The sequence below is a fragment of the Rhinolophus hipposideros genome (assembly GCF_964194185.1).
Source record: "Rhinolophus hipposideros genome assembly, chromosome: 7".
NCBI classification, from domain to species: Eukaryota; Metazoa; Chordata; class Mammalia; order Chiroptera; family Rhinolophidae; genus Rhinolophus; species Rhinolophus hipposideros.
The window spans coordinates 78,144,969-78,160,016 of NC_138053.1; the positions used below are offsets into that span (position 1 = coordinate 78,144,969).

The 15,048-nt window shown below is 41.9% G+C and overlaps 1 protein-coding gene across 7 annotated transcripts in view; it reads right to left on the reverse strand.

Annotated features, from left to right (window-relative positions):
• The window catches only part of RAI14 (retinoic acid induced 14), a 135,942-nt gene that overhangs the window by 49,700 nt on the left and 71,194 nt on the right, over window positions 1–15,048 (reverse strand). For 6 of the 7 annotated variants that reach the window (XM_081053670.1, XM_081053667.1, XM_081053671.1 and 3 more), the window contains exon 3: window positions 4,336–4,466. In XM_081053670.1, coding sequence (XP_080909796.1) covers window positions 4,336–4,466 — 131 coding nt within the window. Of the gene's footprint in view, window positions 1–4,335; window positions 4,467–4,609; window positions 4,724–15,048 lie in introns of those variants that run through there. The other variant, XM_081053665.1, reaches the window with a different exon arrangement.

The following is a 15,048-nucleotide window of genomic DNA, read 5'->3' on the forward strand; positions in this document are numbered from 1 at the left end:
AAAAGCCAACAAAAAAACAAAATTATGTGCTCCTTGTCCTCAGGGAGCTTACTATGTTGTAAGGGACTCAAGTCTTTCAGAGAACAAAGATTTTGCTTAAGTACAGTTGAGCCTTTTCTGTTGTTGCTACTGTTCTTTCAGTATAAGAAAATACATCAAATTCTAAATTAAGATGGTAGTTGTTCCAAGGGAAAGAAAACCACAAAAGGGCTAAGAACATCAGAGAGGAAGGCATTCTGGATTGGACATAAAACCTGTGCAAACATCTGGATGTTCTTACATGCGGGGAAGGCAGGGAGCAGAGAGCCTCACCTCCAATAGAAGGTGAATGTGAGAGAACGTTCAACTAAGTAAGGGCAGGGTCAGTGGGAGGCCCTTGAAAGCCCAAATCAGGACTCTAGGCTCCAGGCAATAAGGAAACACCGTGTACTACTGAGCAAAATAACAGAATGGGTCATTACAAAAGCTCGTAGAAAATAGGACTCTAGCTTAATTTTAATATGGAGGGTAAATTAAAGGGTAAACTCGAACTAGCAGGCAGAGAATGAAGCCAAGTACTACTGTCAAGGGCCTATCCTTTTAGTGAGTGGTCTGGCCTTACCATTTGGAGACAAATGCAAAACACTGCATACGTGTGCACAATCAAATGCTGGTCCTGCAAGCCCCATGGGGCTGGTGAGGCAAGAGCTCCAGCAGAGGGGACACGCTGGGTCAGTCTATCATGGATTCAGAACCACTCCTAGAAAGCCACCAGTTTACGTGCTATCAAACCAAATGCATGTGGAAAGAACAGGAACTAGAACAGAAAGGTCTCCACAGCTTAAGAAAAATCTTCAAGTGTGAGGCAGACACATACAAGCTCAGGCAAGAATGCACAGATCAGACTAACTCAAATATAGAAGTGCAGACTTGCAAAGGTGAGAAGGCTGAAGCGAAAGGGAACAACACTGCTTGGGGCTCATTGTTATAACAGAACCCTTGGCCTTGCATTATTACATGACAGTAAAAGGACAAGAAAGATGCTTTCCAACCTCACAGCCCCCTTCCTCCTTCTGCATACCAAGACCACTAGATTTGAATGAAAATATGAAACCAGACAGATTTAAGTCCATGGTGCCTTTGAAAATTAAATTCTTGTAATTATCAGTTAATAACTTTAATCATCAAAAGGAATATTCCAATCAGAAAAATGAAATGTTAACAGGTAATTACTTATCGAAAATCTTGCACTAAAAAAATAATTATCTCCTTTCCTCCTTTTTTTACATAGTTCTTCTTTTACATGTCATCAAAGGAAAAAATGGTGGACTTGTACAGGCAAAGGTAGACATTTTAGAACTGGTTCTAGAGTTAATACAGGAAAAGGTGTACCACGTGGACCTCAGTTTTATCATCTGCAAAATGGAAGTGTATAACTACTTTTTGTATAACTACTGCGTGCATTTCTAGTGTTAGAAGAGAATAAGATGAAGAACTGATTCATGCTACAAAGATGAACCTTGAAACCGTTATGCTAAGTGAAAGAAGCCAGAGACAAAGGGCCTCCTATTGTATGATTCCATTTATATTAAATATCAAGAATAGGCAAATTCATAGAGACAGAATGCAGATTAGTGGTTGCCAGGGGAGGAGGAGGGAAGGTTGGGGAGTATCACTGTTTAACGGATGCAGGGTTTCATTTTGGGATGATGAAAAATTTCTGGAACTAGAAAATGATGACGGTTGTACAACACTGTGAATATACTTAATGCCACTGAAATGTATATTCTACGGTGAAAATGGTAACTTTTATGTTGTATATATTTTATCACTCTGAAAAAACGGGGAGAGACTAGAAAATAACATTCTGGCTGTGTACTCTACACATAATAAATATTAACAGAAGGTATATTTATAAAGCTGTGGCTAAGCTGCTAATCTAAATTTTCTATTTTCATTGTAGTGGGTTCTTGGACAAGACCATCATGAACCATGGTCTCACCTTTCTTTGGCATGGCTATAAAAGATTGTTTTGTGCAGACACCTACAAAGCTGAACTGGGAAGAGTAAGAGCCAAGAAAGCCGCGGAGTGGTACAAGAAGTCCCAAAGCACCATGTGCACCACCAAAAATCTCAAGACAGGAGTGTGGCCTCTGCCACTGTCACTCTGATAGCACTGACTCCACACATGGCATCATGGGGAAAGGTTAATTCACTCATTCAACAAATACTTTCTGAGTATCTGCTACAAGTGGAGTGGTGGGCTAGATGTTGTAACTACAGCCGTGTAAACTTAACAGTCCCTTCTATCCAGGACATTTCGATGTAGTGTACAAGAGGGATGAGAACTAAAACTTACAGAAGATTGAGAAGGCAACTGACTCACCGTAATATCAGCCAACAACCAAAGCCCACCTACCATTGGGGGTCCTGGCTACCAAGTCAGAGTTCACGGGGTGTTGGCCGCGTGTGACAGACCTGAGAGACAGATCTCTGCAAAGGTCAGGCCAAACGAGGCGGACGGGGAGAGCTCGACCTACGGGCTTTGGCGGAGTACAAGCCCAGCTCCTAGAAGACCAGACTCTGATCTGAGAGAATGCTTCCCTCTGCCCTTTGTGAACCAGCTAGCCCGGCCCCTCGACAGAGCTCAGCCCCTTAAGCTATTGTGTGGCTCTCCACGGGGTTGTGGCTCTCCACACCAACACCACGGGGTTGGTGTCTATGTTATAATCCAATGGGTGTCAGGAAGAGTGCTTAAGTGGCAAAATTTGCTAAAACATGATGCTCAATCTTCTGAAAATTCGCCTTTTAGTCTCCCTACCTCTCCTTCCATCTAGAGTCAGTCTAGTTTCTAGATGATGGTTCTCTGTTGAACCTACATGGGACACTAAAAGGTCTTGATTCCTGAGCCTCTCCACAGATCAAATGATACTGGACATCTGGGGTGGGCATGGCATCAGTATGTTTTTTAAAGCACCCCAGGTGATTCTAATGCAGGCAGGATGGAGAACTACTCATCTGGGGTAAGAAGGGAAGGGAACTGGCTTTATCAAGTACCAACTATGGGCAGGATACCGTGCTAGCTCCTTACATATAGTATCTCTAGCTAGGTACCCCTCGCACATCCTCTTGGACTTGTCCTGGCCATAAGCATATGGCCCCTCAAAGCAGCACTCAACCTCGACAGGACAAGACATCAGGAACAGATACTGCCGTTACCTTACCCCTTGAGTGGGATAACTCTGAAGCATACTTTAAACCTGGGGTGATTAAAATAGTTTTATGAGGGGCCAGATAGTTAACATGTGAGGCTTTATGGGCCATACAGTCTTTGTCTTGACTACGCCAATCTGCCTTGAGTGGAGAAGCACCGATGGGCAATGCTAAATGAATGGATTTGGCTGCATTCCAACAAAACTTTATTAACAAAGACCGACAGCAGGACACAGTTGGTCAACCCCTGCTCTAAGTCTAAATCCCAGAGATTCTTAGTGGAAATGAGTCCCAGCTGACCATAGCAGTAACATGTCAATAATACACTATGCAGGCTTCATTTGCTTACCATGCACTTCCTAAGAGCACTGGCTAGAGTGACTACTCACTCTCAAATCCTTGTCTCATAGGCTGTTTCTGGGGGAACTCAACCAACGTCAGTATATTGTTTTACACTCATAACTACCCCAGAAGTTGAATACTACCATCTCCATTTTACAGTAAGAAACTGAGATTCAAGGACTACGAAACTCAGAAGTGAGAGTCCAAATTAGAACCCTATTTGGCTCCAAAGTCCATGATCTCTTTACAACACGACCAGAGTAAGGATGGATACAACAAATAAACACACACGTGCATACACATAAACAATCAAATATATAGTTTTAATTATGCAAGCAAAAGTGCCACATATGGCAAGTCATAAGGCAAAATTTAATTATTTGCCTTGTAATTATTGATCGCCCATGTAATTATTGATCTATGTAAAGGAAGGAGTTTTAAAAGAAACAATAATATAAATAGTAAGGTTTAAGGGTGATGAAAAGAATTTCTTTCTTTTATGCTGCTGTTTCTAATCTAGGATAGAATTCATTTCCCACCTTCTCTGGTGAAATCTTTGGTTATACCTGGGAACAAATACAGCCATTCAAGGTAAAGCCCAATGTGTAATTTGGAACTTGAGGAGAAAGAAAGGAGATTAAGACATTCTCCTACATATTTTAACATGGGGGTAGAGGGCTAGAAATTTCTCAAAGTCCCCTTAAAGGCACGTATGAAGGTCCCCTATGGATCCTAAGGATTCCAGAGAACATTTTGAGAACCCAGAGCTGGCACAGTTAGAAAGCAATCTTTGTAGCTTACGCAGTCTTGCCCTCGCTGTCCTGTTTGGTGGCACTGGCCCCCTTCTTGCCCAGCAGTGAGGCCACCTTCTCCGCGTCTCCATTCTCCACAGCCTGCAGAAGACGGTCATCATTCTTGTTCCACTCATTGGTCTGTGGAGCAAAGGGGAGACGCAGAGTCAGTGGACAAAAACAGTGGCCACATGGCTGTACTGACCGGCATGACCTCAGTCCTCCCAGCTCCCCACCCTTCCCTCAAATCAAAATCTTCCCCAAAATGGGCACTTTAAAAATACCTTCCCCTTCACCATGGTGGCACTCAAGAAGGCCGGTTTCCCAAAAGGAAACATCAACAATTCAATGAAATAGTGGCCGGTCACCAAACTCGGAAATTGTTATTTCTTTTATCTGAAGTTGGGAAGATGAAGCAACTTACCTTAAAGACCTCGAGCCCAGTTTACACATTAGCTTATTTCTAGCTAAACTAGACAGCTGGCCTCTCAGAAAAGTGGCCTTTGACCTGGTCCACAGCTCACTGGGCCCACGGTGTTACAAAACTAAACAGGCCAACAGCTCAAGGTTACCTGAGAGTTTATATACACACCATTCTCTGTCTGCTTTTATTGCCACTCTTTCTGGCCTGCTTCCTGGGCCCTGATTTTTAAGTTGTATACTGATTTTAAGTAGTTGTCCAGGCTACGGACACAATAGAGGAGCACCAGAAACCAAACTCCTTCCTGAGCAAGCTAATATACACCAAACAGCTTTGAACCAAGCCTCCACCAATGCCAAACACCAGCCCCAACAGAGCAATTATGCAAACCACAGTAACAGTAAAGCTTTCATGTGCACAAAAATTAGTTTTTACTCTTACAAAGGCAAGAGTCGATCTCTCTATATAAGAGTGAATTGGCCTTGAGCACAAGACTAAGAAGTTTCAAGTGTGAAATGGCAACAGTGATCCATAGTAGGTTTTAGAGCAGAGGAGAGAATAAAATCAGTGATCGAAGAAGAGTTATTGGAGGTGCATATGGCGGATAGAATTAATGGAGGGGGCAAAGATCCTGGGGCACATCGAAGCCCCTAGTTCCCTTCCAGGCCCCTCCAGCTATGGATACCACCACCTGGGAGAGACTTCTCCTTCCTCCCCAAACTTTCTACAGAGAGTTCTCCAGGGCTCTCTCTGCTTCCTGTGGCCTCTAAATAATAAGAATCTCCATGTATTTCACCTTCAAGGCTTTTCCACTTCAGGGAAGCAGACAGAGGAGATACTAGAGATTTAAAAAGCTAATAAGAGGGAATTTTACAAGCCTACAGTCTTCCATGGCCCCAGAAGTGGGCTCCCAACCTCTCTGCACTGAAAGAACTGGGGAACCCAACAGGACTCTGCCCTCTCATAGAGTAAGAGTGGGTCTACCAGATATCCAACCCTCCAACCCCAGCCCACAGTCAGGGCCTTAGAGAAAACCACAGGCCATGGAGGAGGAAAATAGGTGTACCCAGGTTTCAAGTTAGGAATTTGCTTCTCTGAGAGACTCAGGACTGAACCATTCCCATTTCTCAGGTATTTTCTCTTCTACCATGGCCATCAATGAGTACAAGAACATAGGAAAAATGGGGTAGGTTTGAGTGAAAATGAGAAGTTTGTCCTGTAGGCTGCATGAACTTTAAGACCAAAACTCTAGATGGACACTTATGTTATGTACCTTAAGTCACCCAAAAACAAACCTCTCTGTGCCTCAGTTTCCCAAAGCATTGGACTGGATAACCACCGTGATTCCCCTAAAGCTGAGAAAACTTAATCTATAAAATTCTCCAAACCAAACTCTGCCTGGGATTATTCTAGAACAGTACTGCCTCCAATAATGCAACTGTTTTGTATTTGTATTGTCCAAAACTGGAACCACTAGGCAGTGATTCTCAACCAGGGGTGATTCTGCCTCTCAGGGCACATTTGGCGATCTCCACAGACATTTTTGATTGCCATGTCTAGGGAATGCTCCTGGCATCTCAAAGCTTGACACCAGGGTGCTGCTAAACATCTTACAGTGCACAGGACAGCCCTCCCCTCAACCAACAATTCTCTGGCCCAAAATATCAAGATTGCATTGGCCACATGCAGCTACTAAGCACTAGAAATGTGGCTGAGGAAATGAATTTTTAACTTTAATTTTAGATTTCAGTGCAGCTCTACATGACGGCTCCCTAAATGTTTGTGACAAAGGAAGAATGTGTCTGGACCCCAGTCATCCACACTCTTCTACAACAATCATTTTACTCAGAAAGAAGACATCAGGTCTTTCTTCAGTTGTAAATCAGGCTTCCTCTTGAAGGGGAACTCAATAAATAGGCCACCCCAGGCACAAGCATTTGTTAGAACAGGAAGCTTTACTTATTAACAACAAAATGTAGCCAACACCAAGAAACACACTGCAGCTTACTTCCCCAGATTGCACTTATACAAGCCAAAACCAAAGAAAGTTTATTGAAGTACATGTAGGACTCGTGATTCCTATGTCCATTATCCCAATCCTACATTATTAGTGCTGCCTTTTAAATCCTTCCCTAACTTAAAATGACCAAATTAAAACTGGATTGGGAAGATCAAAAGGATATTAAATCTCAGAGGACATGACTGAAAGTACTTAAGCAAAGAAAGACCACATGAAAGGATTTTCCTTTTCAGTGCCGCTAAGGCACTCAACTCTCTGGTAGAGAAAAGTCTGATTGCAGGGGTTCCCTAAGATTAGTTACATGTGGATATTTAGGGAATTCAATTTCTATAGGACATAACAAGAAAGATCCCCCTTCGCCTACTCTTTGGAGAACAAGGTCAATGTCATATCCCTTGAGGTCTATAATTCTCTTTTATTTAGACTCTCTCCTCAATGCAGGCCAAAAGTTCCTTTTCTCTTAGAGCAGATCAGGCGAACAGAACATGGCTACCCACACACAAAGGTCTAATAAATAATTGGCATCACCATTCAACCTGGATGTGCTAGAGATGGAGGACAAGCTAGCAGCAAGAAGGAAAAGGACGGGTGCTATACACATTGGCCGTAGAGCCTGAGTCAAGAGAAGAACAGTGCAGAACAAATTGGGCAGACAGGGCAAACCTGAAGAAGAACTTGGGGGAAAGAGCAGACCATCAGTTGGAAAAGGAAAAGAGAGATAAGTTCTACTCTTAAAATTCTCACAATAAAATTCTCACAAGAAAGCTAAAAGTAGAGGGAAGAAGGGTTCCAATTAGACCTCTAACTCAGCAATCCAGATTCTGAACAGTGAGTCATTCAAGGTGAAATGACATTGCCCAGACGACGGGCCAGCATAGCAGGGAGCTGTTGCTCATGTAATGGAATTCTCTAGTCCTGGGCCAGGCTGATAGTTATATTTGTAATCAGTTCTGCTAAACACAACTGATCAACAAATGTTTCTTCAACAACCATGGCTTTCAAGCTGCCATCACTTTCTTCTCCTAAACCTGTCCATGGAGATATTCCTTATATTTTCTCCTATAAAACCATTCCATCCAGTGCTACATCCTATACCAAAAATACCCAGGCCAATCACCCTGACACAAAACAGATGTATAATAAACACTTTTGGTGTCATTGCTCTTGAGAATTCAGAAGCAAATTCCTCTCCCCCAGCTCTATCGTCTGCTGAGTGGTACTAAATTTTGAAAGCAAGCATCAAAAGAAATCTTAAAAAGCTGTCTTGGCCAGTCTACTATCCAAAGGTAGCATTGGTCAGATAAATTGGTTGTGATATTATAATATAATAAGAAATACATGTTTGTTCTTTGTCCCCAGTTCCTAACACAGAGCTCCTAAAACCCATGGAATTTCCTGAGTGATAGGGGTAAGAGGAGCATCTTTGTTTTATTTGTAATAAATAAGCCTCTTTCAGCCTTACCTGAGTTTACGTTAATGAGGTGACTGGTGGATGAAAGCCTCTAGATAGCTTCAAGATGGGAGCTCCTTGTCAGAGGAACCAACTATGTTATTACGACTCTCAGGTCCCCACCCCCATCTTCAGGGAGGGGAGAGGGACTGGAGATTGAGTCAATCACCACTGGCCAAAGATTTAATCAATAGTGTATCCATAATGAAACCTCCATAAAAACCACTAAACCATGCCTAAACCTTGGGGTTCAGAGAGTTGCTAGGTCGGCGAACACATTGAGGTGCTGGGAAGGTGACGCAGGAGAGGGCATGGAAACACAAACACACACACACACACACACACACACACACACAAACCATACCTTGCCCTATACATTTCTTCCAGTTGGCTGTTTCCCAGTTGTACCCTTTATAATAAACTGGTAATAATAAGTAAAGTGACTTCCTGAGTTCTTTATGCTGTTCTAGCAAATTCTTCAACCTGAGGAGGGGGTTGTGAGAACCACCGACTTTATAGCTGATTGGTCAGAAGTAGGGTTGACTCGGGACTTGCAATTGGTGCCTGAAGTGGGAGCAGTCTTGTAGGACTGAGCCTTTAACCTGTGGGGTCTGATGGTAACTCCAGGTCATCAGTGTCAGAAGTGAATTGAATCACTGGATACCCTACCTGGTGTCAGGAGAGTAGGAGAATTGATTGTTGATATGAAGAAAAACCCCACCCATTTGGTGTCAGAAGTGTTTGTGTAAGAAGCAGATCAGATGATAGGTGAAGTTTGAAACTTTGTCCTGATATCGCAAAGTAATTCACTCGAACACTTCTGGAGACCACCGTCACATCAACAAGACACCTCCCTCCCACTTCCTACGGAAATCCTTTCCTCTAACTGGCATTCCCTCCACAGGGCAGGCTTAGCTCTCCCTCAACACCAGACTTTCTGGTCTCCTCAGAACAACTGTTTTCAACCTATTAGTGGGTTAATCCAACATTTTAAAAAAATGAAATAGAAAAACAAAAACCACACCAGATACATTATTTTTGATAAGGTTAAATGTTTTTGTATGTGTGTCCTGGGTGGTGATATTATATATATATATATATATATTTTTTTAAAGGGTATATCTATCTCTATATATATGGTGCCAAAAACATGTATACACATTTTAAGAAAGGAAAAAAACTATTAAATTGTAATATTCAATATATACTGATTACAAAAGATGAACACAAGTCACGTTTGACTTCTGCAATCACAAGAGGTGCTCAGAGTGGTTCCCATCAGCGTCCAGACACTTCTGATTACGGCGAACTACTGCTTGAGCAACGTTGACCAAAGTGTCCACTTGTGTACATTTTTTGGCACCTCTGGTATGTTTCTAATGGGGAATCACAATAAAAAAAAACACTTTGATTGCCTCTGCTTTAGAATGCTCTGCCATCCCATCCACCTACAAAAGGCTTCCTTCTAAAGCCTAGCTCAAACTCTGCAGGCTCAAGCCATTCTGGTGACCTCCCTCTACTTCTTTCCTCCACGGAGTCCCGAAGGAAATGCCTACCCATCTGACTGAAGCCCACGGTCGAGACTTGATGAAATACTGCGTCCAGGCTTTTGTTCCTGAGCTCCCTGCGTGCTTATTTGGTTTCCTTGTCTTCAGCTCCCTGAGGCACAAACAACAGCCTTCATGCTTTACTCCCATGGTGCCTAGCAAACGCTCATTTCTGTTGCTGATTTTAACAGGAGTTTTTTCCTCTTGATTAACCTAAATCTCTCCCGACTTAGCAAATAGTTGCTTTTTTCATTTATAAAACCCTCTCATTCTTTTGCAAACAACTATTGAATCATCTTTCCAAGTTTTTTATAGGCTAAATAAATCCCATTCCCTTAACTTGTCTACTCCCCAGCACTTTTCTAAGGCCAATTTTCCAAGATTATGATCAGGGTACACTTTCCCCAAATCTCTTCACCACTAAGGGGTCTTATCCGTTCATCCGGGTGAATCCAGTGTTTCCCAGTCACCAGGCTCACCTGGGTACTTGTTATATATGCAGGCTCCCAGGCCTCATCCAGGAGATTCTGATCCCAGGGATGTGGGCTGGGGCCCTGGACTGGTTTAGTTGAACAAGGGCTTGCGCTCTCTCTGATTCTTACTGCAAGTTTGAGGACAGCTGGAACCTATGCAAAGACTAACCACAGAATTTTCTTCAAAGGATTTTCTTCCTCCACGAGGCATTATTAAGGAAGTGGGTGGAAGATGAGAAAAATTTTTCACTTTTTCCTTGCAGAACTAGGTATTTTGTCTCCCACAAAAGCTTAATAAATACTAGACTTTCCCGAGCAGTTGCATGTGCAACCCTGTGTATAAGAATGTTAACAAAAGCATTGCTCAGAATAGGCAGAATTTTACAAATCATCAAATATCCAATAACAGAAGATAAATAAATCACCATATAATCAAGCAATGGATGCCACACAGCAAGGAAAATGAACACGTTACAACGACATTCAACATGGATGGATATTAACAACAGTATTACTGAAAGAAGTAAAACACAAAAGAACACAACAGTATGACTGCATGTATATAAAGATGAAAACAGGAAAAATGGATCCATATTGTTTAGGGATACATGGATAGATGGTAAAACTATGAAGTAGAGGTTATCAAAAGACAGGATACTGGTTAGGGTAAGGATGTGGCATTTGGTCAGGAAGGGACATCTGGGAGCATTCTAGAGTCCTGTGCTCTATTTCATGACCTGGTTAGTGCCTCCACAGATGTTCACTTGTTAGATGCTACATTCTTTTTGGGGCACTTTTCTCTATTTGTGATTTACGCATACACACACAACACAGTGACACACATACACACACACACACACACACACACACATACACACAGAGTTCAGAAAGAGTTTCGTGGTTCACTTTGGTCAAATCAGTACCACGCCAAGTATCTTGCCAAGGTTTGCATTTTCACTTGCTATTTCTTCATCTCTGAAATGGGAAGCAGGTCCTGGTTCTTAAGGGGGACTCCAAAACCCCTTTGAGAATCTACCAGAAAGTTAGCATCTTTCCTCAGAATAATGCACACACACACAAAAGCTTGCATACAATTTCAGAGGGTGGTCTGGCTTAGACCCCTACCCATAGCCCACTCATTCAAGCCCAATTTAAGAACTCTTGGTCTAGAAAAAGAGACAGGTTTCAGAGTTTAGTGCTCTTGAGCTGAAATTCTATCTCCGTCACCTCCCACGTAGGTGCTCTCAAGCAGGTCATCAGCATCTCTAGTCTCCACTTTCCTCATCTGTCAAATGGGGGGAATCCCGGTTACCTGTAAATTACCCTGAAAATTAAACGTCCTGTACACGAATGCTCAGCACTCAAAAAACGATGATTATCATTATTTAATTAGATGATCTGTACTCTTCCTTCCTGATTCATGGTCTATGACTCTTTTAATATTTACAGTTTAGGATTGACGGTCTATTACCCCTTCAGAGGTAGATAATGCCTTACGGCAAATTTAAATTTGCAAATATTCTACTCTGCTCCTTAAAAATCATATTTTAAAGGACTCCAGAGAAAACATTCACAGACACGAAATTAACTATTTTATTGAATATGGCTCACTTTTCCAGCAGACTGTTTAAACAGACACTATTTCAACAGAGCACATGAGGCCACATTTTCAAGTTCAGGAAGCCATATGTTATGCTCCGGAGACATGTGTAATGTGTCAGCTATGAAGGACAGCATGTGGGAAAGGCAGACTTTACCTCCCATGTGGGCTCCAAACATTCCTGGTAATATATCACAAATGAGATTTTCAATGGCTGGTCTGTAAGTTTCCTATTCATCAAATCATTTCCAAATGACACCCACTTGCTTAAGAGTTTTCCTTTGAATCTTGGCCTTTTGAAAGCATTGCCTTGGTCTTTTGAAAGCATTACCCTCCTTGGAGGGTAGCAGACGCCATGTCAAGCATGTGATGAACGCTGGGGCTTTGGCAACTGGCAACGTCTGCCCTTGGCCAGACATGGCATCACCTTCTTTTATTTTGGTTTAATCCCTGGGAACTGAAAAACCAGTGGAAACTCAGTGGTCACAGACATCTGGCTAGTGGACAGGTTTGAGTTTTGGAATATATCCACCCAACCAAAATAATCCAGTGGCACAGAGCAATCTGGGAAGAGAGTTTCTTTGACTTTCCTTACAAGATACACTAAGACTCTAAGCATCACAAATTAGCATGGCTCCGGTTGTATTCATCTGTTTGAGCAGCCTTCTGGAGGAGTCTATTTGAGAGATTATCTTTGGAAAGGCTGCATTTCTCCCTGTAGTTTACAGAGAGCAGACTGTTTTGCCAATATAATCAGTAAGGCTAAGACGAACGTTAGACAAAGTAGACAGTGTTTTCACTGAGAAACTTTCAGGTTCATACCATCCAGAAAAAAAAAAGAGCACGCATCTCATATTTTAAGACAGAGGACAAGAAACAGGCAAGCTTCAGGCCTAGAGGACAATTTCACCCGCTAACTGTACCAGCCAGTACTTATTAGATATGCATTCACTATGTGCAAAGCAATACAGAAAATTCCATAGATGTTAAATTCATTTCTTCATTCATTCATTCAACAAATATTTACCAGTACTTTTTATATAGCTTGCATAGTCTTTACTGGTTTTTCTAGATAGTTGTGGAAATAAAATACAGCAATATGAAAAATATGCCAACAACCCGAAACAGGATATTAAGAGGGGCAAAGTAAGCAAACTGGTGAATCAGCACAATAGAAGAGAGAGACAACTCTTGGCTAGGCAGGCAGGGAAGGTTTTTTGGTTTGGATAATGAACTAGACCTTGCAATGAGTAAAATTTAGGTTAATGGAGAAAAAACAAGACATAATGAGTGAAAATGCAAGATGCGTTCAGTAAATAGACAGTTGATAAAACTGTGGCCTTCCGTCACTGTTGTCCTTCACATCCATGGAACACCCAGAAAATTACCTATATATATATATATATTATGACATAAACATTTGACCATTCTCCTGGTTTTAACAAGCCCAGCAGTTTCAGATAGAGCTTTGTGTATAATGTTAATTATTTCAGACCAATACAAAAGTTCATCTAAAATGAGTTGGCCCTCTCCCTACACTTTTGTTTTAGATTATTCACACAGTAGGTTACAGTATTTCTGCTTTCCAGCCTGAAATCCATCACCAGCCCCTTAGTAGACTGCATCAGTAATTCCTGAGGTCTTTTCTACAGAAATGCTGAATGCTGGTTCATGGACATCATACGTAATTATAAACACCTTCATCCAGAAACAGGCTGATTCTTCACCCTACCCACTTCACCAAGCTACCTACTCATTGCTCCCCTTGGCCCTGGCCCTCTCTGGCCACCAGGATCAGGTTAGTTCCCCTCGTTAGGCTCTCCCATGCTTCTCTTCCACAGCACTTGGCACAATTATAAATAAATAGTATTTCTAAAGTATCTTTAAAGATCTGTCGACCTCCCATTGAATTTGGAGTTTCGGGGCATGGCCAATAGCCAGCACCACTAATCTCCTGGCCCCTTGCCCACTGCCTGCCAGATGGTAGGGGCTCAATTCAGAGCTGCTCATTGAACAGCTTTGTTTCTCTCCCTTCTACCTTGGGAGCCACTATTGATTAACCCCTTCTCTACCAATGCCTTTGTCTTCATCTACAAATGCACTTAAAGTCTCCACAATCCTATCCGACTCCTTTCTTTGATGATGTTGACCAATGTTTAAACATTACTCATTATCTTAAAACCATGTCACATGAGGTAAAAGTCAGTCTCATGGGTGCAGAGATAAGTTTGGGAATAGACTTATCCCTCCAGGGAGAAAAACGGTTCCAGGCAATTCAGTTGGGTTCAAGCACTCAATTGTTTAGTATCTATATATATCAGGTACTGTGCAAAATCCTAGGGATAAAAAGATGGATATGAAATAATCTTGGCCCTTAAGGAGTTCACAGACTTCTGAGAACAGAAAAGAACACCCAGTAACTACATATATTACTGTTTGTCAGTGCTAGTCCAGTGCTGTGAACAATGTCCTGTCAAAGCCAAGTGGATACTGTTACAACTAAAAATCATTAAAAATGTGCAGTGCTAGGAACCATACTACATTACAATTTAATCTTAACAATAACCCTCTCAGTTGGGTGCTACTATTAGCCTATTTTACAGATGAGGAAACTGAGGCACAGAAAGGTTAAGAAACATTTAAAGTTATTCAATATATAGTGTAGTTGGTTCTCTCGAGAGGAGAAAGCTAAAGCAGTTCAGTTTAAAAGAAAATGAAGGAACTTTTCAGGATAAGCAAGATTTAATTGGTTATAGATGGAGGCAAGCAAAGGAGTCAATGGAGAGAGACAGAATGAAAAACATAAGGGGTGAGGGGTTGAATTGAGGATTCAACCCAGGAAGAAGGCTGATCTTGGTAAATTAGTCATGTTCTGCCTCTGAGAGAGGAAAAAGGAAGAGGAGGGTGAGCAGAGATACAGTGGTAGTAAGAATGTCACTGTGTTTTATGGCTTCTGCTTTCTTTGGGCAGCAGGAGGCAAAGTATGCAGGGTCAGTAGTGGGCTAAGAAGCTTGAAAAATATTCTGAATAGCTACTGTTTCTAATAGTTCCTGGGGGAAATGAGAAAGGAAACCCACTAGAAATGAGTAAAGGGGTTTTCAAATAGCCCTGAAGGTCCAGCTGAGAGTAGGAATTATAACTCCATAAAAAAATCTATTCAGCAGTGTCATGTGATTTTTCACTAGAAGCACTGGGTAGGACTGGAGCAGGAG